Genomic DNA, 25,517 nt, shown 5'->3' with positions numbered 1-25,517 from the left:
TCCGCGTCTGACACACACGGGATGCTCCTCGGCCAGCCGTCACCAAGGCCCACTTTTCGAGCAGCTCGTGCCTCTCTTTGAAGACCAGACGCTTTCCTGGCACTCGGCCTCCGCGACGTCGACTCGTGAAGACTGGCCGAGCAGCTACCTTTAGCACCCCACCGCGTCTTGTCGATCTTCTTGCTTTGCCGACCACCGCCATTCGACTTCCTGCTGCTTGACGGTCCGACAGCACGCCGGCTTCTGCTTACCTGCCGTGAAGGCCGCGGCCTTTCACGATGTTTTCGCAGTGGCGCGGCAAGCGTCACTACCCGTTCAACGATGCAGACACGGCCGCATCAGCCATCGGCGACGCCAACGCCGTTGGAAGGAGCTCTTCCCGGCTCGCCAACCCCAAGCATGCCCTGCGGATCAACGCGGCCATGAGCGGTCTCCGTACAAAGGCAATCGTCAGGCCCGCCAGCCGCGGCCGCGGGCCTCGCGACGGCAGCACCTCCAGCCAATCCGACTACGACTTTGCAGCAGGCCCACGATCCGGCAGCCGCGGTGCAAAGAGCCTCGAGTTCGGCAGCGGCGTCGTTCCAGAGCCCCGCAGCGGGGACGATGACACATATGCCGACTTCCGTTCCGCGCCAGTCTCGCTAGACGCGGGCCCCTCTGCACCACCACTACTGGAGCCGCCATCTCCTAGGACGGTCATTGCCTCCGGACCCTCGTCTCCCCGACGCCCACCTCTGCAGACGTCCAAGTCGTACAGCGGGCCTCTCACGTCGAGCTCTTCTCCGCAGCTTTCGCTGGCCGAAGACGATACCTTCAGCTTGGGCGACTTCGACGACTTCCGCGCCATCCTCGCCCTCGCGACGTCACCGTTGAGCGATGATATCTCCAGCAGCCCCAGCGGCTGGACCGAAGCCTCGAACCTCACCACCCCCGAGACCGGCTCATCTTGGTCACCCCGAGGCAAGCTCACAGGCAACCCTGCCGCGCAGCCTCATCGCGCAGTAGCGCATGCCCAGAGCAACCTCGTGTCGAGCCTCGCCAACAGCGCCGGATCCGGGGTGGGAGGACACCGCAAGAAGCTCTCGCTTGCCGACGCCATGGCTATATTCGGCCAGATGTCTCCGGCCACTTCCTCGGACGGAGATGCCGGCGCCGCCTCGGGGCCCTTGCCGAGCCGGGTCAGGGAGCTCTCTCACGGCCGCGCAGATAGCGTATTGAGCTTCCCGGAGACGGTCTCTGGGCCATCTTCGACCGACACCGAATGGAGGGAGTTCAATAGGCGCCCGACGAACTCGGAAACTTCTCTGCACGGCGCAGGCTCGGCGGGCCCCTCGAACGGCGCGCCGCTACACGGTGCGAGGCTCATCGATCCGCAGGAGAGGCACGGCCTCGGCATCTTTGGATCGGGTGAAGAGTCCCACTTTGAGGGGTCAGAGGCGTCTAGCCGCTCGTCGCGGATCAAGACGTCTTCGATGAGCGGCAGCAGCTTCACCGCGAGCTCGCACAGAAAGTCGGAGAGCTACCACTCTACGCAGAGCTCGACGGACAGCTGGGCACGGTCGTCCCGCCCCGTCGAGATCGACCGACAGTCGATCGACAGTGCCGACGATCGCGACAGCGCACCGAACCGCCGCACAGCTGGCCGCATGGTCTTCAGCGACAGCGATCACAGCGTCAGCACAGCCGAGACCAGCACCGATCCGCACGACCTTGGACCTCTGAGCACCATAGCCGAGAAGGTCGAGGAGCATCAACCCGAGCCTCGCCAGTCTGCCTCGGGCGTCTGCGGTCGGGCAGGCGTTGAGGTCCCATCGACCCTCATCGAGGCGCATGCAATGCCTGATGGACAAAGTGCACGGCCGATGGACGCTGCGTCTTCGTCGATGCCGCCCCAGAGTCCCTCGAGCGCTTCGGGAACCCGCGCATCTCCCGCAGTCAGCAGAAAGACCTCGTTCGGCGTCCTCGCTCTTGCCACGCCAACCTTTGGCAGTGCGCCGGAGCAGCGCGGGCGAAGCAAGGGCCACCAGGCTTCCGCAAGCGCCAGCGGAGCATCGGTTTCAAACGGCACCGAGTCATCATCGACGCCGACGGCATCTGCCTTTGGGCCAGGTACTCCCACAAAGCATGCTCGGAACACGAGCGGTCCCGATAGCCGTCGGCGGCCGTCTGCACCTTCGCTGCTTGAGACTGCTCCCATCAGCGCGAAGTCATATCCAGGGCCAGAATCGAGCAGCTTGACTGCACCGATGCCTTCGGCGCCCTTCCCAGGCTCCTTCCTCTCGACCCCGGATGCGATCGGCGGATCAGGCTTCGCATCCCTGCCTGCTTCGCCGCTGACTGATGGCGGCCCGGGCCAGACAAAACAGGGGATACGCCGAAAGGCACGACCAGCGGCGCTGACCCTCAGCAAGTCGGCCACCAACCTGAGCGCTCCCTTTTCTGCGTCGGCCCTGTCGCCCGGCGGCGCTCTGCGCGGCGCACCGAGCCCGACTCGGAGCAGGGCACCGCCGCCTTCCGCTCCGCCTCCCGACGAACCGTTACCGCCTCTGCCGCCGACGCCCTCGTTGATCTGTCCGAAAAGCCCGCTCATCCTCAGTCGCAAGTCGAGCGCAGCCAACCTTGCCCGCGCGGCATCCGAGGCGCCTCCGACACCGACCCTACCTCGGAGCACCCCAAGGACGCCCGCTCTCTCGTCCTTTTCATCCCAAGCGCCGAGCGCTGCGAGTCCGCTGCCTAAGGACAAGCCCTTCTCCTTTCCTACGGTCGCGCCCGACCATGTCTCGAGCAAGCGTGGCGACGACACCTTGCCATCGCACTCGCTCGTGCGAAAAGCGGAGGCGCCGAAGCAGGGCGCGTACGGCGACGTCGGCCTCGATTCGCGGCGCCCAAGCCTCTTGGACGCCCAGGTTTGCGGCGTCGGCTACTCATCTTCGACGGAAGAGCTGGACGACAGCAGCGCTTTCCCAGGCCCCCGACGCCTTGACGGCGCGGGTGTCGCTCGAGGTGTGCCTGATGCAGCGCCCTCCCCGACAGCCTCGACTGTCGATCGGGGCAGCATGATCTCTGTCGATTCGGGCGAGGGCACGTGCGATGACGATGCACAGCTCGCCGTCGCCACGACTCTGACTCGCGTCCCTTCGACGGCCGTGCGCATGACTGTCTATCGTGGCAATGCAAGGGTCAGGACCCCGAGCGCCGCCGCTGCCGCCGCCCCGGAAATGGTCACCTCTGCGCTCCCCGTCGAGCGTGCTCAAAGCGTAGGCGGACCAGCCTCACCTCTCCGTCCCGCAACGGCACCAGCACAAGCGCCAGCACCAGCTGAGACATCGAAACCCGCATCGGCAACTGCTTCGGCAGTCTCGGCCGTGCCCATAAGCACTGTCCAGCGCATGGCGGCCCAATTCGAGGGGAAAGCGGTCAAGCAGGGACCGGGCGAGCCCATGCGGGTCGTTGCGCCTGCCCCTGCGCCGTTCAATGGCCGTCAGCAGACGGCACCGCCCTCGGCCTGGACCAGGCGCTTCGCCGAGCCTTCCTCGCACGCTGCCACCGCGAGCATTGACAGTTCGGTGGCGGGCGAGCACGGTGGGGGCATGAGAGCTGCCACCGAAGGCGGGCACGAGCGGCTGACTGAGAGCGCTCTCGAGATGCGCAGCGGTCTGCCGCGTCGAGCGAGCTTCAGCAGCATGCGCGCTCGACGCCTCGAGATGCTCAAGGACAAGGCCGACTTTGCCGCAGCGGTCAACGACGAAGCCAAAGCTCGCATCCTCAAACGGACCGAGGGGAGGTTTACCGATGCGTTTGGAGGTAAGTCGCCCTGCCTCGCCATACTCGTCTCGTCGTCCGTCCGTCGCTGACCCGCAGTGCTTTGCCTTCCTTGCACCGCCGCAGAGGTCGCCTTTGCCTTCAAGCAACTGCTGGCCGAGAAACGCATGCTCGAGCAGCTCGTCCGGGACATCACGCCCCTCGATGGACTAGGCGAGAACGGCCAAGGGCTGGCGGACTACATCGTCGGACTGAACGAGCGTCTCGACAACAACACCGCCGAGATTCGCAAGCTACTCGACCTCCTCGACCAGCAACGCATCATCATTGACAAGATGCTCGACACGCACCGCGCCGAGGTCGGATCCTACCTCGATGAGATCGACAGTCTCCAGCACCACCTCGAGACGGCAATCCACGATGGCGAGGTTCACAGATCGAACGCGATCCGGCTGCACGAGGAGCTCGACCGAGCTCACCAGGAGCTCGTCTCGGCCAAGGCCGAAGCGCTCAAAGCGCGCAACGGCCTCCACGACGAGGGTACGAAGCGCGAAAAGGCCAGCGCACAGCTGAGAAGCGTGCGCGAGAAGCTCCATACGACCGAGGCCGAGCTGGCTTCTCGGACCCATGCGCTCAACGCGCTCCGGTCGGAGCGCGCCAAGGACAACGAGGCGCTCGAGGCCGAGGTCGGGCTGCTGCGCGAGACGCTGGCCAAGGCGGGCATCCGGCCACCCCAGATGCGTAATGCGTCGCCGGGGCCTCACACGCGACGAAACACCTCGCCAGACCCGGGCAAGCATGGCGAGATCAGCGTCGAAGGCCTCGCACAGCGCGAACAAGCTGCACGTGCCCGTGGCAGCCCTGGGCACGTCAGCTGCGACGACGATGCCGACATCGAGGCCAGAGGACCGTCCGGCTCGGGGCGAGGCTCGCTCGATAAGGTGACCGACGATGCCGAGGGCCATGCGGTCGGGACTTTGCGCGCCGCTGAGGAGACGGAACTGCTCGCGCAGCTGCGACGGGAGAATGCCGAGCTCAAGAAGTCGCTGGTGGGCAAGGAGGCCGAGCTGGTCCAGGCGCGGCTGGGCAGCGCCGATGGGGCCGTGGGCGAGTGGTCGGACGATGCGTCGAGCAGCAAGCCGGCCTCGGAGACGGCATCGGACGCCTCGTCGCTGACGGAGCTCAAGCGGCTGCGCGCCCAGCTGGCCGAGCAGCGCAACCGAGAGTCGCAGATCCGCACCGCCTACAAGATCCTGCGCGAGGAGCTGCGCAAGACCCAGACGGGCTTCCAGAGCGAGCGCCGCCGCAACTCGGGCTTCAGCCTGACGGGCCACGGCGGCCTGCCCCCCTCGGCCTCGTCGGGCATCACCACGTTCGGATCGCTGCACACCGACGACGACCCTTCCGTTGCCGTGGCCGGCAGTGGCGAGCCGAGCAGTCCGGCCGAGAAGCGGCGCAGCCTCTCGTCGGTCCAGCTCAAGCGGCTCAGCCTGCCGCTCAACGTCGATCCGTTCGGCCCGCGTTCGGCCATGGCGTCGGCGGAACCCTCGCCGTCGACCGCCGCATCATCCTATTCGGGCCTCAACACGCCCCAGTCGGCCGGATACCGGCCCAGCAGCGTCTACGGAGTCTCTGGGCTGGCGGGCAAGCGAGCCGGAGGCACGTTCCGCGTCGGGCTGCCCGTCTTCCCCTCTTCGCCGCACGACCCGCTCTCGCAGTCCAAGAGCCTCGACTTTTGAAAGGACGAGGCCTCGCTTCTCATCCCTCCTCGCTTTCGACTCCCTTGCAACTTCGCATGCGTGACCGACCTGTCCGCCCCCCCACCCTTTCCTCGCTCGCCTCGCTCTGCCTACCTTGCACTTTCCCTTTCTGGCCTGCTCATCAGCCTCGTCGCTCCATTCGTTGCTCTTTGCCGTCGCCATCGCAACCATCGCTGGGCTCGACGATGCCGTCTCGTGACGGCATCCCGTCGGCCCGCTGCATACGCATCCACCTCTTTCCAGTGTGGTCGGGCTGTGTGCCGTCGTGTGTGCCGGAGGATGCGATTGGTGTGCAAGGCAGGTGGTCGTGCATGGGTGCGCGTGCGGGTGGCAACGAACGGGCCTAGTCGTACAAGAATGGTGCGGGCGCAAGATGGTGTGAGCTTCGACGGAAGGGTGGAACGGGGGGGGCCGAGAGGTGAGTCGGGCCGGGCTAGGCTGGAACCCGGTGCTAGACGGGCGCCGGTTCGACCGGTTCGTGTGGGTCGGGAGGCGGTGTGGTACGGTCGGATGGTGAGGCAGGTCGCGCGGACGGCGAGGTCGGTTGGGCGGCCGCTCGCTGCTCTTGCTGCTGCTGCTGCATCGCTTCCGCCACCTCGGGTGCCGCGGCCGTCACTCCGGTACCATCGTCTACGCCCGCTGCGAGGGCCGCCGCCGACGGGGCTCGGGCATCCGACGCGTTCGGAACAGGCTCGCCCTCCGCCCTCGGCTTCGATTCTGCATCCGCCGCCGCAGCAGCAGCGGCAGCCGTCGCCGTCGCGGGCGCACTCTCGATTGGCTTCTTCTTCTTCTTGCCGAGGCCCGCGCCGATATGCAGGTTGCTCGCCAGCGCCTTTGCCTTTTCTGCGGGTCCGTAGCCGAATCCGAGGTGCACCTGGGCCTTGCTCGCGGCGTCCTTCTGGTGGAGCGCCGTCGACCCCTCGTCTGATAGGCCCGAGTACATGAGGTACATCATGCTGCCCCACTCGAGGATCTTCTGGTTGAGCCAGGGCAGCGAGACGGGCTTGTTGAGGAAGTCGTTGCATCCCGCCGCCAGCGCCTCGACCCGGTCCGACGAAAGCACCGAGGCGGTGAGCGCGACAATGATGACCTGCGCGCGGAACGGCGACGGGTTGAGCGGAGCAGGGACCAGGCCCTTGCGTGACGAACCCGACGAGGCGGTGGACCCGGAATGCACGCTGCTCGCCGGCGGCGTGTTCGGGAGGATGCCGATGTTGGCCGATCGCTCCAGCTTGCGGATCTCCTTTGTCGCTTCGATGCCGTCCATGACGGGGAGCTGGATGTCCATCTGCTCGCCGATGGGGGAAGAAGGTGAAGGCCAAAAGAACAGTGAGCTCGTCTGCGGAGCCAAGGCAATGCAAGGGCGGCACCTGTCCCCACTCACCAGGATCAAGTGGAAGCCGCCCGTCTGCCACTTCTCTACCGCCTCTCGACCGTTGGTCGCCACGTCGTACTTGATCTTCTGCCTGCTCATGAACATGGACAGAATCCTCTGGTTGATAGGGTTGTCTATTGGAACGTGCGTCAAGGTTGGGGTAAGTCAGTGAATCGGGCGGAAGTGCGACCGATCAGCGCATCGAGAAAGCATATTGTCGGGCAAACGTACCTTCGACGATCAGAACCTTGATCGGCGGCAAGACTGCCTCTCTGACGGGCGCCTTTTTCGGTCCAGTCCCTCGGCGGGCCGTTGGAGCAAAGCCCATGCCAATCATGAAGCCGCTTTGCGGCTGCGCGCTCGGCCGCTTGGTGTCCGCAGGCGAAGTGGCGGCTGCGAACGTCTGCCGCGCCATGAGCTTGTTGGCGACCGTGCGCGAGGCCCCGCCATTGGCACCAGTGCCAACGACGGGCGAGGCTGGCGCCGACACGTCCGAGCGGGACGAGGCCTTGGCTGGCGGCGTGGCCTGTGCGACCTTCAGCGCTGGCGGGCCACCCTTCGACGAGGAGCTCTTGACAATCTTCTTACGAGGCGGTGTGCCGGTTGTCGAGACTGGCGACGGCGCCGCCTGTTTCGTTGCCGGCGAACGCTTCGAAGTACCGGACTTGGCCGACGTCTCGCTCTTGGTCGTGGTCGAGGGCTTCCGGGCCTGTCTTGAAGGCGGGGGCGCAGCAGCGGCCTCCTGCCGATCGGTTCCGGAGGCCATGTCCGCAGACGTCTTTGCGAGGCCCGGCGTCCATTGAACGTCAGTCGTGCCGGAGCCGCCCGGCACAACCGACGAATTGCTGTTCAGCGGTGTGGCCATGGGAGGCCGCGAACCGCTGAGGACGCTTTGGATGCCGACCTGAGGGGCAAAGATACTTCCTGCTGGATAGCGAGAGCTGGACGCCGACGACTGCGTCGAATCGATCAAGCCCGACGACTTTGAGGATCGCGAGGTGGCAGCACGGGGCCGGGTAGTGGCAGCTCCGGAGGATACATCCGCCTCGCCCGTCATCCTCGACAGGCCCGATATGCCGGCAGACATGGAGCGAGGCAGGCCGTCCTTCTGCCCCGCAGCGCGCCCAGACACAGAGGCCTCTGACCCTGCTTTCGAGACGTGTGCTCCGCCAGAGAGTGACGCTGGCTTGGTCGAGCTGTTGGTGCGACGGAAGGAGCCGGGCGTCGAGGCTCCGTAGGACGAGACTGAGCTGCTCGATTTGGGCTGGAAGAAGATGCCGGCCGGCCGACCGTCCGGGCTCTGGATGACCATGCCGCTAGCACCACTGCCACCCATCTTGGCGGCGGTCTCGCTGAAGTATTCGAGCGCGTCTGGAGGCAGCGGACTGTGCGGGAGGCTGCTCTTCTGAAACCGTGCCGTATGGTTCGAGGCATTGGAGCCCGGTGCAGAGACCGACGTTGATGCCGGAGCGGGTCGGGACGAGTCCGCCTCCGTCTTTGTGCTGCGCGACGCTGTCCCTGGTGCCGAGGACGAGGAACGAGTCCCGGACCGCGAGTCCCTCGGCACGGTTTCCAGCTTCGACCCCAGTTGCTCCGAGGGTAAGGCTGTCCCCTGGCTCAGATTGCGGCCGCTACCGCCCGGATCCGGTGTTTCGCTCTCGCGACCCGCAGGCACGGCGTCTTCCAGATGGGCATCGAGAAAGGGCGTCGAATCGAGCTCGCCCGAGCGAAAAGAAGGCGCCGGTGACCAAAGGTTGGAGGGGCTCTGAAGGTCGCTCTGCTGCCGCGCTAGCGTCATCAAGTTGCCGTTCCCTGCGCCATCCGAGTCCCACCACGAGGACCTGCCCCGAACAAAGGAAGGCGAGATCGGGCTGGTGGCGATCGGCAGGAACGGAGCGTCGACCATCGGTTTGTGCTCGGCAGCGTACAGCGCGGTGAGGATCCGTCGAAGACCGGCCGGCTTCGGTAGCACCATGACTTCTGGGGGCGGAGCGCCACCCGAGAAGCTCGCCGAGTCGATGATGGGCTGGACCGTGTCGCGGACGAGCCGATAGGATCTGAGGCTGGTGAAGAAGATGATGACCTGCGAGACGCTTTCCTCGTTGCTTCCCATCGAGGCTGCGACCGATCCGAGCGAGGGCACGCTCATCGGATGCTGGGCCTTGACGCGCTCAACCTGCGGACTTGACTTTGTTCGATGGTCAAGTGCTGGACGGCTAGGCCTGCTCGCCTGACGGCTGGCGTTGAGCGAGGAGCGCAGCATCGGGACGGCGGAGCGCAGCCGCAGCAGCTCCCTCTGCAACGTCACGATGTCGTCGTCGATGATGACAAAGTTGAAGGGCTCCACTCGAGATATCGGTGGCCCTTCCGATATGCTTGGTCTGCCGGAAGAGTTCGGCCCCGACTGTGCGTCGCTCGCAGTGGCCCGGAAAGCTGCGGGAAGCCGGTTGACGAATGTGACAGGAACGCCAGTCACCGGATCCAGCACGGCTGTGTCGTCAGGCAAAGGTGTCTCCGACTGCAGGGAACCTCTTCCCCCAGCATTGGCGGCCCCGCTGCTCGCGCCGATGTCGTCGAGGTCGCTCTTGTAGCTGACGAGGGCCGGTCGTCCGTTGGTCAGCGCGACCGCAGTCTTGACCTGTGGACCGGGCAGGCCCTCACTCTCCCCCGGCGAGCCGAGGTTCTGGGTGTTCAAGCCGACATAGGAGACCTGACAGCCCAGCGTCGATAGCAAGCCCGTCAGCTGGCTTGCAAAGGGGCTGTTGCGCTGGGCGTGGAAAGCGACCTTGTGTCCCGACAAGTCCTTGGCGAAATCGAGCAGCTCCTGTGTCGTCGGCGCGCTGACGCTCTGTCTTGCCTGATCGTCTGTGTCCGCCATCGAAGGCGACGGTGGGGGCGCGCCTTGGCCGCCAGATATCGAAATCTCGTGCCGCAGACTGGTCGTAGCCCGTGGGACGGGCATAGCGGGACCGGTGGTCCGGATCGCCGATCGGAATTCGGTCTGCAGGCTTCCGCCCACATTGTCCACGAGAGCGGCGATGAACTCGTCCTTGAGAGCGTCTCGCTGCTCGTCGTCGATATCGGCCTCCATCGGCGGCGTCAGGGTGAAGCTGACGGTGGAGCGTACGAGGGGCACCTCGGGCTGTCCGTCCTGCTTCGGCACGGTCCCTTCGAGGCGCTGAAGATTGAAGTCGATCTCCAGCGTCGAATGCGGAGCGGCGGACTGGATGACGTTGGCCAAACACGACATGAAGAGGAACTTGGTGGCGTCCGGCTCCGACCAGATGCAGCATTCGAGCATCGAATCGAGCGATGCTGAGTCCGACGCCGCCTTTGCGTCTGGCTGCAGGCCGATCACCAGATCAACGCCCTTAGCAGCAGCGATACCGCCGACCAGGTCTGCCACCTTCTGCATCATGGCAGCAAGGTCAAAGTCCCGGTTGGTGAGAGGCATGTCGTATGGTGACTTCCCTCCGCCGACCGAGGACCGCCGAGTGAGCACACTCTCTCCGAGGGTGTCCCCCACGAGATTCAGGGTTCGCTTGCTGACCCAGTCGAGAGCCTGGCAGGCTTCGAGCAGTGCGCCGAGGCTGGCCACGGGGACCTGCATGGCGCTGGCACTAAGGGATTCAGGTGCCGGGGACTCGAGCAGCGGATGGGGTATCAAGGATCGCAGCAAGTTCAGCGGGATCTGAACCGTCTGCGCTAGGGCCGCGGGAAGGAAGCTGATGTGCGACATTCCCAGCTCTGCCTCTGGCGTAGCTGGACGGTGAGTCCATGTCGTCGAGGATCGCTTGATGCCCGGCCGCTCCGGAGCCAGTTGGGATGTGTCCGCAGAGGTCCAAGAGCGAGTAAGCTTAGCGGGAGGAGCGGCGGTCGGGGCGTTGTCGTCGAAGCCGGAGCTGCCATCGCCGGTGGCGGGCGGCGACGTGAAGAGCGACTGCTGCGGCTGTCTCGCCATACTGGCGAGGCTTGGATCCGCATCTGCCGTCTCAAGGTCCACCTCGTTGGGGTCGGCCTCGCATGATTGCTCGACGTCGTTCCGTGGGTCGGCCACCTCTGTCTCGTCTGGCGACGTAGAGGGAGCGCCAAGCGGCGGCGTCGGCCACTGAAAGGCAGCTTCGGGACCCTGCGATTCGGAGCTTGGCGGTCGCCCCCGCTCGAGGTGCTCGAGCTGCTGCTGGTTGAGCGGTCGCCCGGCCCTCTCGACGCTGTCAGAGCTAAAGGTGAGGTCGGACGACTCGTTGTGAGCAGACTCGGGGTTGGAGCCCTGGGGTTGACTCGACATGGCGGTCACTTGGGCGGGGGGTGGTGGTGTGTGTACGGAGGCATCGGTCGTGGTGTCGGCGTCCCGGACGAGGTGGTGGCAGTCTGTGCAGAGAAAGAGGCCCGTGGCGCGAGTGGCAAAGCGAAAGGCGCGGGCAGGCAGGGAGAGCAGTCGCGGCCACGTCTTGAAATGCGCTTCCAGAGAGGAGCTGCAAGAACCCGATCCGAGTGACCGAGAGCGCTGGTGGTGTGAGCTCGGTACGGCGTGGCTGGTTGCGATGACAGCGTCGGGGCAGGAGTGCTATCTCGAAGCAGGAGCGAACACTCGAAAAGGTGCGGCCAAAAGGATCGAGAAGAGGGGAAGGAGTGCGAAGCAGGGCAGGTCGAGGCTCTGAAGGCAGCAGGACAAGTGGGCCCGGCGGAGGTGAGGAGAGGTGCGGGGCCACCAAAGGCCAGGCGCGCGTCATTTTGCCGATTCCTCAGTCACGGCGGCGGCAGGAAGGCCCCCGCCCCGCCACGCCCAACGGAGCTTGCACCTTGCCCCCGATTCGGAACTTTTGTCCCCGACCGGCCTCGAAATCGGGCTTCGGCACCCCGGTGCATTCTGGCGCTGGCAGCTACCGGTAACCACCACCACCGCCCGACGGGAGATGTTAGGACTCTGCTGATTGCTCTGCAGCATCGCTGTCTCCGGTCCATTCGCGAGTCCACTACAGGTGCATGTGCATGCGCATTGCCTTCGGCCGCCAATCCTCTACGGCGACGCAACGTTGCTCTCAATCTCGCCGTCAGAGTCGTGGCTCGCGCCCGACGGCGAGAGCAGCGGGACCGTCTCGCCGCTGTCAGTCACAACGAGGAAGCGGATCACCTCAAACGACTTGCTCTGGTCGCGTCGGATCGACGTGAAGTAGGCCGTTCCCTTGTCTGCGGGAGATGCCGTAGCAGAGGATTTAGACGTCGGGACAAGGTGTCAGGGCGGCGGGTCGTTCATCTCCATGTCCCAGAGCATGGCTCTCGGCTCACCTTTCGGGCCCTGCAGCCTGAAACTCATGTCGACCCTCCCCTGCATCATGTTGACCTGTTGGCAGCCGCCGGCAAGAGGTCCATCAGATTGTCGGCTCTACAGCACGAGAGCGCCTTCCGTGGCCTCGCAGAGCCAGACTCACCGAACCCGAGACCCAGGGGTCGCCAAAAGTGCTGGGCACGAGCATGATGGGATCGCCCAGCGCCCGCTGCACCTCGGCCGAGTCCTTGAGCTGTACCAGCGCCGACTTGAACACGGAGGAGCTCAGCCTCTCCTTGTTGGTGGCAAACGACGCAAACGCGGACCATGACCCCAGAGCGATCAGCGCCGCCAGGATGAAGACGGGTTTTCGGTTCTGCAAGAGGAGAGGAGAAAAGAGCGCAATCAGCCGGGGCCGCAACAGGAGCTACGATCGTGGGGCGTAGATGGAGCATGCGCGCTGAAGTACGCACAGGAACGTTGGGCAGTTCGGCCTTGACGCGGGCCTGAGGTCGAGTCGGGTTGAGGTTGCTCGAGGTGGCATACGTCCTGAACGACACGGGGCGGGTCCTCGGGCTCCTTGCGAGGGCTGCTTTGCCAGTCGACGCTCAAACAGACACCTGATCAGCGCGGCTTTCTAGCAAGCAGACGCCTTCCTCGCCATCAAAAGCGTCGGTGCGCACCTCTCGATCCAAAGAGCGCGGGCCCGTTCAGCATCCCTCGACCGACTGCGGAGAGGGGCGCGCTGGCGGTACGTGCTGAAAGCATGCTGGGCAGCCTTCTTCCTGGTGGTCTGATGCGAAGCTTCCACCCGTTTTGATGACCGTCGATCTGATCTGCCAGGCCGTGGTGTGGGACGAATCGAGTGGCTCTGCTGCTCTGACGATGAAGCTCGGGAAGACGATAGAGGGCCTCGAGTTCGGAAGGTGTTGGGGGAACGGGAAGCCAAGCAAGCAGGCCGCGCCTTTTCTGCCAACGGGCGAAACGTCAGCCGTCCTTCGAGTGGAGGTCTTCGACCCTCTGGCACCGACGGCCAAAAGCGCGCCACCTTCTTTTCCCGCGCGAGTGTGCCACACTTCAGTCGCACTCGTCCCATCTCTGATACGCCTTCCGCGCACGCACGCCGGACGAGGATCGAATGGGCGCGGGTGTTTTCGAGTGTGATGTATGTGCATTCGCGAAGGAGCGTGAACGTTCGGTCCCCGGAAGATGTGGCTTTCGCCGGTAAGCCGCGGCCAAGGGGAGAATTCGGTGACAGAAGAAGATGCTTTTTTCATGTGCTGAGCTTGAAGAGGAAAAGGGAGACGGTCCTCCGCGGCTCAAAGAAACGGGACGGAGGAAACGTTTGGGGCCGAGCGTGCAAAGTCGCCACGGGGAACGGCCGGCAGCGCACGCCCAGCAGAAGAAAACAACGGAGAGGGGGGAAGCGGGAAACAAGATAGGATCGGGATGTGGGACCGAAGGCAGCCCGGCGTCTGCGTCGAGCGGCCTGGCCTGTGGTATTGAGGCCCGAGACTAGGACTTGGTCTCGGATCGCCTTGGATGGAGCGTTGCTGAGGTAAACGAGAGAAGAGAGAGGAAGGAAGACCACAAGCTCATGCTGCGACGTGCTGCTCCGGCCGTCGATGCCGGCGTCGCCTTCTGCCCGCTGCACTGATCGGATTCGGCCAGCGGAACCCGCGCAGTAGGTGATCGTGGGAGGCGCGAATATGTTGCCGACGTTCCAAGCTCAGCCCCCGAGCTTCTTACGGGACGCGCGCGTGCTCGGCCAGGGCAGCGGCGCTGATGCGGAGTCGATCCGATCCTCACCGGCGAAGTAGATGCCTGAGCCCCTGCGTACTGATTCGAGCACCGGGACTTGCGATGGAGGAGAGGGGAGTGGTTCGAGCCCTTTGAGAGCGACGGCTCAGCCACATCGGCACGTCAGCACGTCGACGAGCTTCTGCCCGAACGTCTTGCGCTCGGCGGGGTGCTCCTCGCCGTTGGCCATGCCCGACACCTGGCCTCGGGCCTCGGCGCGGCGCCCGGCGTCCATGCCGACGCCGCTGCCAGTCATGCCCGTCGGCGTCATCTGCCCGACCTGGCTGTGTTCGCGCGTGCCGTTCTGGTGAGGAACACCTGCGACGGTGGCGTCGTGTACAGCAACGTTGGACGCGTGGCCGACGCCGCCGTACCCTGACCCGTTCTGTGGAAAGTCTCCGTGGCTGGCACGCAGCGCCGCTGCCTGGCTCCGCTCACTTGCCATGTGCTGCTGTGGCCCAGGAACGCCGGACTTGCGCCCCTGTTTGGATCCGTTCCTCGCCAGCGCCGCCTGCGTCGGGTGCGTGGGCTGCGCCGGTGGCAGCGCTGCACGAGGCTCGCGGTGTCGCTCGCGGTCGTCTCGGCGGTCGCGGTGGGTGCCGGCCTCCCACCCCTTGCCCCCGTTGAGGAGCATCCAATCGTAGACGCCATCCTCGGCCTCGCCAGAGCTCTTGAGCACCTTGGTGAAGAGCTCGCGCAGGAAGTCGTAGTCTGGCGTCTCCTCGAAACCGAGCTTGCGGACATAGTTGAGGTAGATGCCGAACTCCTCTGCAGTGCGGCGAGAGTCGAGGTGGGACGGCGCAGGCCGGATAGGCGGATCCGGTCAGCGCGTGCAGCATAGCCAACGCAGCCGCGGCCGGGGCCGACGTCGCAACTCACCGGGGAAGCCCTCGCAGAGCTCCTTGATGGGGGTGCTTTGCTTCTTCTCGCCGATCTTCTCGTACTTTTGCTTGTTGGTCGCCGCCTTGAGACCCTGCCAGGGCAGGCCGCCGCGGAGGAAGTACATGAAGACGTGCCCAAGAGCCTCGAGATCGTCACGACGTGATTGCTCTGCCGGGACAGGAGAAGAAAATGATCGGGGAGCGCGGACATCACGGCGACGTCAGCTCTGCCATACGTGGGGGTCGATGGGTGGAACCGAGCAGCTCGACGGACGAGACCGGACAACTCACCTCGTCCAAGGTGGGTGTTGATGCTCATGTAGCGCGCAGTTCCGCTGAGCGACTTGCGCTCGCGATAGGGGATGTGCTGCTTGGTCTTTGGGTCGCGGTACTGCTTGGCCATGCCAAAGTCGACGACGAGGACCACGTTGGCGAGCTTGGTCATCGGCCGGCCGATCAGGAAGTTGTCTGGCTTGATGTCGCGGTAGATGAGGTTCTTTTCGTGGATCGTCTGCACCCGCGTGATCTGGACATGGTCGAAAGAGATGGGCGCGAGCGGCCAAGCGGGCGATCGTAGTGGAAACGATCAGCGGTCCTGGCCGAGCAAGGCGGAAAGGCATCGAGCACCGCAAGCAAAACAGACAGCGGCGGCGGCCGAGACGTACCATCTGCTTCGCCGTCATGACGACCGTCTTGATGCTGAACTTCCGGCCACACATGTCAAAGAGATCCTCGAGCGATGGGCCCAGGAGGTCGATGACCAGGATGTTGTGCAGGCCCTCCTGGCCAAAGTAGTAGACCTGGGGGACACCATCTGCAGTGCAAAGTTGCGAGGCAGCCGGGCAGATGGTCAGATGGCGCTGCCAGCGGTGGCCGAGACGGCGACGACGGGCAGTCCTCAAGACGTGCGACTCACGGCAACCGGCGAGAATCTTGTAGGTGCGGTACTCGTCGCGCAACTGCGGGGCATCGCTCTTGCGCGGCTCAAACTTGATGGCGACAGTCTGGCTATTGAGAAGGTTGGTACCCTCGAAGATGACGCCAAACGAACCCTCTCCGATCTTTTTGCCGATCCGGTAGTGCACGCCGACCACGTTGGAGCCAGAGCTGGCGTGGGAAGAGTGAGGTGCCGACATTGGTGCAAAAGAGTGGTGGTAGGGCTGCGTGGACTGGTGTGCCATGGAGGGACGGGGCGGGCCAGCAGGAGTAAGAGTCGGGGCGCTTCGGCGGAAGGGGCGGCTGGAAGTGCGGTCGAGTGCGAAGCTTTCAGATGTATCGGGCTAGGGAGCAGAGTGTCCAGCGAGGCAGCCCAGACCGGAGCACTGAAAGAGCCCTGCGAGAGATGGGCTGAGGCCGGACCGAGGCGTTGGCTTCAAGACCTGACAACAGAGTCGAGGGGGAGACGCAGAGACCAGTAAAGGCGTCGAGGCTGGTCGCTACCGACCGAACAGCGGGGCGAAGCGGAGGATCGGCTGCGAGGCGGGACGATGGCGGGCACTCGATATGCGGCCGACTTGCAACGGGTGAGGCAGATGGCAGAACGGACAGGAGACGGTCGTGTCGGCGGTTGTCGGAATGACTAGGGCGCAGCGTGATGGCTGAGACCGCGAAGTTTGTGAGGCGACGAGATGCGCGAGAGTAGCACGGTGGAGGTCGCGATCAAGGGGATGGAGGGAGGGAGGGGAAAAGAGGAGGGGTTGCGAGAGAGGCACGGGTAGGGATGGGTATGAAAGAGACCAGACGAAGGCAGGAGGAGTGAGGGGTTCAACAGCGACGACGGCGACGACGAGACGCTGGCGGGCGGGCCCAGGGGGGCAGGGGCAGAGAGGCGAGGCTCAATTTTGGCAGAGCCCAACAGCTCGCTGCCAGACGCACGGCGAGCGCCGACGGGTGGCCGACCCACGCAACCCAGGCCGCAACCAAAGGCGACAGGAGAGACCAGAGAAAGGGGCTGCCCGCCAACCTCTGCTTGTCCGTCACGCCCAGCGCGGGCGAGCGGTGCAGGTGCTGGCTTGGTTCCAGGCCACGCCAGGCCGTGCCGATTTCGAAATCGGAGTTGGCCAAGTCACGGCCAATTCTTCTATTCAAGCGGGCCTCGCCGTTTGTAGTCGGCCCCCCTGGACGACAGCAGCTAGTCAGAGTAGTTGTATTAGAATCGGGGCCCAGCCCGTATTTTCAATCCCCCCCCTCGGTCTCGGCCGTCGGTGGCCGCCTGCAGCCAAAATCCAATTTTTCAGGGTGCAGCAGCGCTGGCAGGGTAACGGCGGGCAGGCGGGCTGGCGGGCAGCTGGCAGGCAGCGACCGGCGCAAGGCTCAAGCAAGCGCACAGGGCGGGCGCGTTCTGTTGTTCGTGTGTCGAGCTCAGCCTGAGCTGGCCCGGCCTTTCCCCGCCTCGCTCCTAAGCTTGGTTTTGGGCATGGACAGGCAACGACGACCCGCGACCAACCCAACCCAGAGCCACCCCTCGACGACCGAGCCCCTCTCGAGGCGTTCAGTCCATATTGCCCATCGCTGTGGCCCTCGCCAGCAGGTTGGTCGCCGGACTCGGTCCTCTGAATCGTTTGTACGTTTGCGCTGCACAGCGAGGGCCGGTCGAGATCGCCGAGTGGGCGGGCCGCCCTAGTTACCTGCCTGCCTGTCCCCTTTTTTCTTCTGCAAAACAAGACGGGGACGCATGCAGATCAAACACCACCCCCCGGGCCCTTGCTCCTCGCAGTAAGTAACCTCGAAAGCTGGCCTGCCTGGCCACCACTCCTCGACGCCTGAGACCCCTTTTAAGGTGCGAGCGGTACCGCCGCTTTGTACGTGGACGCACACGCACGCCACGCACGCCGTCTACAGTACCTGAACCCCTCTCTGTCTGCTAATGCGTAGGCAGGCATGTAAGAAGGCGGTTCTTCGAGGGCCAAAGCGGCGGGTTGATAGCAACACAGCGGTCCACGCCCCTTTGTAGCTGAGCTCCTCGGCGGCGATTTGGACCGCAGAAGCCGGCGGGGCAGACTGTGTGACAGAGACGGTCCTCGACGTGCATGGTCGACCAGCAGGCAGGCTCGGTCGGTCGGTCGCTCTTGGTCCGTCGGCGGCGTCTCGTCTCGCGCACCGATAAATGCACAGCTTCGGCCATCACCGCAACCATGGAAGCGGCGAGGGCGGGACCGACGAGGGCCCTGGACATCGATCTGTATGTGTATCTGCATTCGTCCATGGCATCAAAAGAGACAGGACGACCCCGTCCGTTGACACAGCGAGTTGTCGCCTTTCAGAGGCAACGACGTCGACGGACGCCGATCAACTGCCGTGTTCATCGGGATGCGCCCTCCCCCTTCCGTCACCGCCAACGCCGCCGAGCCTCGTCGCCATCGCTCCCCTCGGTCGCTTCCAAAGAGCGACATACCGAGTGTTAGGCCGTGAGGGGCACCATCCCTTCGCCCCCTGAACCAGAGGGAAGCGAGCGGACAGACCCTAGCCTCCTTTGTACCTTTCCCGGTGATGAATGCGGGTAGACTAGCTGAGGCAAGGCTGAGCCCACCGCCCGATTCAGCGCATGAAAAGCGCAAACCCCCTCAGGCACCTCTGGGGTTCGGGTCGCTCGCGTGCAGCGGCGGCTGCGTCGAAGATCCTTCTTCGCAAGAACGCCCCGCCCCAGCCTGCCCTCGCACGCGGCCACAACGTCGGGCTCGCGGAGCACCTGCGTGCACATTTGTCCCGCTTTCGTCTAGCTGGCAGTTGCGCCCGACGACGTCGACGGTCATGGTCGAGGATGCCGGCTCGGCCACTCTGCAAGGCTCTCGCGAACCGGCCCTTTCACGGTTGGCAGAGTCAATGACCATTTCCCGGCCTCGCTCCACGTCCCCGCATCTCGGCCGCCGTGGGTCTACCACTGCTTCCGACTCCATCAAGCCGGCTATGGTACAAGTCATCATATGCTGTCCTTTCCACTACTGAGACTCCTCCCGAGGATCGAAAACCGTCGGACGAGGCTCAGCTTTGGTAACTCTAGCTTCTCTTGGCCTTGACCTTCTTGGCCGAACCCGGCTTGGCGTCGACAGAGGGCGACCCAGTGTTGGCTCCGGCCGCATCCTGGGAAGCGCTCGGTCGCTTCTTGGACGGTGTCGCAGCCTTTGAGGGCGAGGCCGCCTTGCCGGCCTTGGCGCCGGCGCCAGCGCTGGGCCCTTCGAGGATCGCAAACAGCTGCTTGACCAGCGCGTGGATCGAGGCCGAAGCCTTGAAGCGCTCGCACGCCTGCAGCTGGTCGGTCGACTCGCGCAGCTTGGCCACCTTCCATGCGGCGCGCAGCTTGTCCTCGGACGGCGCGAGCCTCTTGGAGAGTCGCGCGACGTGGAGCGCAAACTTGATCGTGTCCTTGAGCCGGCCCGCATTGTACGGAGGCTCGGCATCGGTGGCGGCCGAGGCCACAATCTCGCCGATGCACTGGCTCACCTGGGGCACAAAGTCCAGCACCGCATCCTTGTCGGCCGTCTGGGCATACTGCGTCAGCATCTCCTGGAGCATCTGCATCGCGGTCAGCTGCCGGAAGGAGTGGGCTGCAGCTCCCGGTCGGCAGCTGTCGAGGACATCCTCGCGCAGCGACCAGCCGAGCTGGGGGAAGCGCTTGAACGACTCGACGAGGAACGCAGGCTTGACGTGCGACTTGCGGCGCGTGAGGAAGTCGGTCAGCGTCGCCTTGTACGCTTCGATGACGACCGCATCGTCGGTAGGCGAGATCGAGCCGCGGCCCGAGAGCGCGATCTTGGTCAGGTAGAAGATGACGGCGGCGGCAAGGTCGGCGACGTTGCCCTTGGAGACGGATCGGACGACGGTGTGCATCTCCTCGAGCTCCTCGGCCACGTCGGCGGCCGTGACGCCTTCCGGAAGCTCTTTGGCCTTGCACAGCCGCGAGCGCAGGATCCCGGCAGCCCGGTTGGACAGCTGCTTCTCGTCCGCATCGTCGTCCCTCGCCAGATTGAAGAGGGGGGACACCAGTCGAAGCACGAGCGGGTTCGCGTGCTGCTTGCGGGCGTACACCTCGAGAATGTCCAGAATCTTGTTCTTGAAGATGCTCTCCTCCTGCTTCGCCTCTGCTCGGATCGGTGATGGGAAGCGGCAGCGACAGGACGCGCGCAAAGAACCTTGTTCAGCAGACCGCGGGCCATAGCTCGCAGGCTCCGGACACCCATCCCAAGCGATACTCACCCTTCTTGCTGTTCTTGGACTTTTTGGCCGAGAGCTGCTGGCGGAACACCTCTGCCAGCTTGTCATCGAGCAGCATCATCTGGTCGTCGTCGAGGTCCGAGAGCTCGACGCTCGACTCGGAGCCGCTGTCGTCCTCATCGCCATCCTGGTCCATGTTGTCGTCCTCGCCGTCTTCCGGGTCGGGCTCGGCGATGCCGCCCTCGCGCAGCACAGCCTGGATCTTGGCACGAAGCTCTGGGTCCACGTCGTCGGCCTCGTTTTCGTCGTCGTCGGCGTCGCTGGCGTCCATGTCGTCATCTTCGTCCTCGCTGGTGGCCGACGTGTCAGATACCTGCTCGCCATCGCCGGCCTCGACGGCGTCCGCGTCAGGCCCGGCACCTTCGCCCATCTCAGCTTGGCCCTCAGTCGCTTGACCGAGGCCGATCTGCGCAAAGAGGTGGTCGAGGCTGTTGGCCGTCATGTCCTTGGCGAAGGGCTCGAAAGCGTGGGTGGCGACGAAGCGCAGGAACGCCGAGGGAAGCTCGAGGAAGTTGACCAGGCAGTCGACGAGCACGTCGATGCCCTCGGCCTCCTGCTCGTCCGCCTGGACGGCGGCGGCCGCCTTCTTGGACTTGGGGACTGCGGCGAAGAAGAGGATGCCGGCACAATCGCAGAGCGGCTCGACGAGATCGGCGGCTCCGTCTTCGGCGTCCACCGAGACGATCAGGCCGGCCAGGAGCAGCACCCGGAACGCCCGCAGCTGGTCCTTGAGCGCCGCTTCCTTGGTGGCATTCTCCTTCTTGCGGACCTTGTCGAGGCACGACCGCCCTTCCTTGAGCCTCGATTCGATCTCCTCGTCGCGATCAAAGATGGAGGTGAAAGTCTTGGCATCCTTGTCGAATCGGAGCAAGGTGTCGTACGCGACGGCCAGCCACAGCTCGCCCTTGCTGTTGATGCCCTGCGCCTTGCGGCTCTTGCCGTCGCTGTCCGACAGGACCGTCGTCTGCGACGAGAGCTCAGAGAGGCAGGACAGGAGGCGCGAGCGGCACAGCTGCCTGTACTCGTCCGAAAGCTCGACTTCGGGCAGCACATCGAGCATCTGGCTCTTCTTGAGCGGCTGCTTCATCGCAAAGTAGCCGTGGGCGATGAGCAGCTCGAGGATGTCCTGCACGCAGGCGTCATCCTTAGGGATCGAGACCGTCCTGACGATCAATAGGAGCTGGTCGAGGGCCCACTTGCGTTGCGAAGCGACTCCCTTGACCCCATCCGCTCCGGCGGCATCTGTAGCCGTGCAGATCAGGTCACGGAGGTGACGCGTGTACTCCCGGACTCCCTGGACGTCGAGGGCCGAGAGAACCCCGGAGACGGTCTTGGTCTTGGTGATCTGGTCAAAGTTCTGGTGGCCGTGCTCTCCGATGAGCTGCGAGACGAGGCTGAAGCCGATCTTAGGGTTGCCCGAGACGACGTCCTGGACGGTCGAGGCGGTCTTGAGCGCCGCCTTGTGCAGGAAGCGGTCCTGGCCCGACAACTGGTTGATCCAGGTGCGCATAAAGTTGGGAGTGAAGAGCAGCGGCTTGTCGCCGTCGCTGGCGCGAACGAGGGCTCGCTCAAAGACCTGGAAGCCCCATGACTTGCGCTCCGTCGAGCCTGAAGCGGCAAAGAGGGACTCGTCGACGACGACGCGGAAGAATTCGGGAAAAGGAACGACCGGCGACGAAGAATCTGAGCGGGCGGGGCCGAAATAGCTGTCGAGGATGACATCCCAGACGAAGTGCAGCTGCGGGCGGAAGCCGGGCCGGGAACCGGTTGCGGCCTCGTTGCTCTCGGATGCAGATGCATCCCGAAGAATGCGGGCGAGGGTGGGAAGGTTGGCAGACGACAGCAAGTGGGTCCCCTTGTACGGCGGGACGATGACGCTGTCGCGCGCGCCAAGACGCCCAGTCTGCTCGAGCCGGAAGAGGATCGCCACCTTCTCTGGCGTGTTCTCCGTCGCGGCACCCACCGTCCGCGCCAGCCACGAGAGAGCATCGTCGGCCCACGCCGGCGCAGCATCGCTGCGAAGGTGACCGATGGTCTGATAGAGGACCCAGCCGCAGCTCTCGCCCATCCAGGCTTTCTTGCCGGTGAGGGCAAGCAGGACATCCATGGACCTTTCGAAGTGGGCCAGGGAAGAAGTGGGGCGGAAGAGAAGCCCAGACTGGACGAGAGCGAGCACGCCAAACAGCTTGGCGAACATCAGATCCCTCTGCTCCTGCCCGCTGATCGAGCCCTGCGGCGTCGAGTACTTGAGGATCAGGGCGAGGATCTCTTGGCTCGTGACGGACTCGAGGTTGGACAGCAGCTGCGGTACGGGACAAAGCAAGCGAGAAGGGGACAGAGCGGGGCCGTTAGAGATGAGATGCGGGGACGGCATGACGACAACGACGGGAAGGCGCGAAGCCGGAAGCGACACCTGCTGCTCACCTCTGTCAGTGCGACGGCGAAACCGAGGCGCGAGTTCTCTCGCGGGCTGGCCAAGCCGCGAATCAGCCGCTTGATGGCGTACGCCACATCTGCTGCGTTCCTATTGCCGATAGCCTCTTCCGCTAGGAGCGCGGCCTCGTCAGACACGAGCAACGGGTCGTTGCTGCCATCGGCGTCCAGCGGGTCATCTGCTTGCTCGGTGCTCTCGATCGTCACCTTGGAGGTTGAAGCCAGAGCGCTCTGCTGCTCGAGCAGGTCCCCAATGAGCTTGTCCGACGAAGCGAGTCGATCCTGCTTCGAAGCTGAGGCCAGCTGCCAGAAGAGCTGCAGGTTTCCGGACATGGCGGGCAAGGCGCAGTGCAGCCGAGGGGTCGTCCAAGGTCGGTGGCGAATAGAGCAGTCACGGATGTAATGCGCGACGAAATGTGCCCGGCGTTTCCTGGATCGACGAAGTGAAGGCTCGTTGCGGTCAGCGTGCTGATTGCCAAGGGAACCGATAAGGGGGGTATAGCCGCTGCTGTCAAAGGGCCGTTGGTTGGTGGTGGCAGCGGGATGCACGGTGGAGCCGCCATCTGGCCATGGCCCCTTTGCGCCCTGCGCTGCACAGCGAGAAGAAGAAAGTGCGAAAAAAATCTCGGGGCAATCGAGAATCCTCGCAGCCAAGCGCAGCCCATTTCTCCGACTTCCGACTGTGAGGAAAATCCAGATCGGGTTGGATCGGGCACCACTTCCTATCCAGCCGTGGCTTCCGGCGCACGGCAACTCAATTTGGCTGAGCCTTCCAACCCCGAGAATCTGCCTACATAGGTTGACGTCCCATCGCCTCGTCAGGACGGGGCTCCCTGCAGCCCGAAGGGTGCCAGGACAGCGTTCTCATGGACGCAGATCTTGACGAGCCTTGGTTGCCTCTGCGACGAGACAGGGTGCTGCGAAGTGTCGCCGTACGGCCGAATCTTGTGCAGCTGGCGGGCTTCGCAACGCTACCCATGCCATCTTGACAGGCAGACACCCACCGTCCCTCGCGTATTGACGCAACGACTGCTCGGTGAAGGCCAGGCCAGCATAGCGAGCTTGAACGAGCGAGGCAAGGCAGGCTAGCTATCGGTAGAATCGCTCTGACTGTGGTGGCGCGGGAAATATGGCGCTTCGGACACGATCATCTCGAGCGGTCGCACGTACTTCCCAGGAGCGGTCGCTGGTGCTTGGTACTGTACAGTACAGTACGTACATGCAGTACAGCGTGCAGTAGCGTGAGCGCTCGGCCGCTGGCCGACGTCCCGCGCAAGCCTTGGGCCGAGCACAACGGGCGTGACACTTTTTCCGGCTGATCCTTGCCTTGGAATCAATCCCACGCCATGGTCGTCCTGGGTCGTCGACGAGCTGCGTCTGGTCCTACTGTATCCTTCCACGTCGTCAGAGACGAACTGCCGCCCACCAGACAGACGAGCGGTCATGCTGCAAGCTCAGGAGTGCACGCGCCTGCTTGCCCGTTTGGCGCAAGCGACAGCACAGTAGTGGCGAGCAGCCCATGCAAGTCTGCACGCCATGCCGAGAGGAGGGGCGTTCGAGTCCGGCCAAGCAGCAAGACGACTCGCTGTCGCCTCCAGGGTAGAGGCAGTAGTGAGCGGCAAGACACTCAGAGTGCGCCGAGCAGCACCACGGCAAGACGTCGACGAGCAAGAAGATTTGCCAGGCCCAAGGCCTCGCTGCTCGTCGACGCGAACGCGAGCCATGTCGCTCCGCGGGGAGAGAAGAGGAGAAGAGAAGCGGGGGCGGGGGTCCGCAGGGGAACAGAAGCGGAGAGGAGGGGATGAGGAAGGCGACGGCCATCCCGGAGACCGCCTACGCAGCCATCTTTGGCCACCAGAAGGATCTCGTCGATGACAGCCATAGGCGAGGTGTCATTTGCACCGCTGTCGGTCTCCTTGCAGCGCACACGCTGCTGCAAGGAGGACCTGCTGCTCCAGCATGGTACCGGAGCCGCCGCTTGACGAACCTGCAAACAAACACGCACCGGTGGCCATGAGAGCAACGTTGAGAACGTCCAGCGGTATGGACCGGTGCCGGTATAGACCATCAGAAGAGACACGGACGTGGCAAACGAGTGCGGGGTAGGCCAGACATGCCCGGGAGCACCTTGCTTGCTGGCGGGCGGGCGGTCCTGCGCAGCTATGTACCAATGCTCGGGACTGCTGTCACCGGTCAGCGCCCATGACATGCGGACATGTGGGTCCTACAACGGGCAGCTAGCGTCTGGCGTCGTGGAAGGCGCGACATGTCCCACAGCCGAATGCGAGCCGGTTCAGAGACTCGCTGTAGCTACTGCGCAGGAGTACGAGGCGTGCGTGCCGCGCCAACGACAGCGCACACGAAGCAAGGCCGGCCTAACGACGGCGGCGAGGTGCAGGAAAAGACCTGCGTCGTCAGAGCCACAGGATCTGGCGATATCGATATGGGCCTGGCGAGATCAGGCCGACAGTGCCGGATCATGTCGGATTGGACGTTGTGTGACATGAAGCAAGGTGGTGGCGGTGCGAGCCGAAGCGGGTGCGCCTGCTTGGCTGCTGCCACGACCTGCCACTCTACATACATATGTACATACACTACCTACTACTCGCTTGTTGGTGCTCATGGCGCACAGCGAGTCTTGTAGGTGGGCTCCGCAGGCATGCCCGCTGGACTAGCCAGGCCCTGCTCAGCTGGTCTGGCCCCACGCAAGCTGCGCGCGCGCGCCGCCAGGCCTGCAGCCTGAGCCGGAGGCCGAGAGCAACACATCAGCACCCCGAATCCGCGACGCCCAAATTTGGTGTTGGTCTCGCCAAAGTCACAAAAGCACATGCATTCCTGTACATGTATGGTCGCTGGAGGCAAGCTGGCCGCAGCAACACCGCGGCACGCAGAGTGCCCTTCCTTGCGCACGCGGATACGCGTGCATGCACCACGAACTCTTCGCTCGCTCTAGCCATGACGAACGCAGCCCTCGACGGCAGCCGCTGATCAGGAAGGCCTTACCCGACGGCCTCCGCTGTAAGGAG

At 64.4% G+C, this 25,517-nt stretch overlaps 5 protein-coding genes across 5 annotated transcripts; 1 reads left to right on the top strand and 4 right to left on the bottom strand.

Moving 5' to 3' along the window:
* Window positions 1-278: 278 nt before the first annotated feature.
* On the top strand, window positions 279-5,501 carry PFL1_00559 (uncharacterized protein; the record flags this gene model as incomplete). The annotated part of the gene is made up of 2 exons (XM_007878053.1): window positions 279-3,804; window positions 3,889-5,501. The coding sequence occupies 2 exons, from the start codon at window positions 279-281 to the stop codon at window positions 5,499-5,501; spliced, it is 5,139 nt and encodes a 1,712-aa protein (XP_007876244.1).
* Window positions 5,502-5,973: 472 nt separating this feature from the next.
* On the bottom strand, window positions 5,974-11,185 carry PFL1_00558 (uncharacterized protein; the record flags this gene model as incomplete). The annotated part of the gene is made up of 3 exons (XM_007878052.1): window positions 5,974-6,810; window positions 6,907-7,031; window positions 7,129-11,185. The coding sequence occupies 3 exons, from the start codon at window positions 11,183-11,185 to the stop codon at window positions 5,974-5,976; spliced, it is 5,019 nt and encodes a 1,672-aa protein (XP_007876243.1).
* Window positions 11,186-11,917: 732 nt separating this feature from the next.
* Window positions 11,918-12,883, bottom strand: PFL1_00557 (uncharacterized protein; the record flags this gene model as incomplete). Its single annotated transcript, XM_007878051.1, has 5 exons — window positions 11,918-12,087; window positions 12,187-12,241; window positions 12,330-12,542; window positions 12,640-12,755; window positions 12,850-12,883. 5 exons carry the CDS (start codon window positions 12,881-12,883, stop codon window positions 11,918-11,920), a joined length of 588 nt encoding a protein of 195 aa, XP_007876242.1.
* A 1,189-nt stretch (window positions 12,884-14,072) lies between these two features.
* On the bottom strand, window positions 14,073-16,028 carry PFL1_00556 (uncharacterized protein; the record flags this gene model as incomplete). Its single annotated transcript, XM_007878050.1, has 5 exons — window positions 14,073-14,734; window positions 14,846-15,016; window positions 15,139-15,373; window positions 15,513-15,661; window positions 15,764-16,028. 5 exons carry the CDS (start codon window positions 16,026-16,028, stop codon window positions 14,073-14,075), a joined length of 1,482 nt encoding a protein of 493 aa, XP_007876241.1.
* Window positions 16,029-18,843: 2,815 nt separating this feature from the next.
* PFL1_00555 (uncharacterized protein) lies at window positions 18,844-22,824 on the bottom strand (the record flags this gene model as incomplete). The annotated part of the gene is made up of 3 exons (XM_007878049.1): window positions 18,844-19,925; window positions 20,041-22,360; window positions 22,483-22,824. The coding sequence occupies 3 exons, from the start codon at window positions 22,822-22,824 to the stop codon at window positions 18,844-18,846; spliced, it is 3,744 nt and encodes a 1,247-aa protein (XP_007876240.1).
* Between the last annotated feature and the right edge of the window lie 2,693 nt (window positions 22,825-25,517).

Source organism: Pseudozyma flocculosa (genome assembly GCF_000417875.1).
Source record: "Pseudozyma flocculosa PF-1 unplaced genomic scaffold scaffold00001, whole genome shotgun sequence".
In the NCBI taxonomy this organism is placed as follows: Eukaryota; Fungi; Basidiomycota; class Ustilaginomycetes; order Ustilaginales; family Ustilaginaceae; genus Pseudozyma; species Pseudozyma flocculosa.
This window is presented reverse-complemented; position numbering and strand designations above follow the sequence as displayed.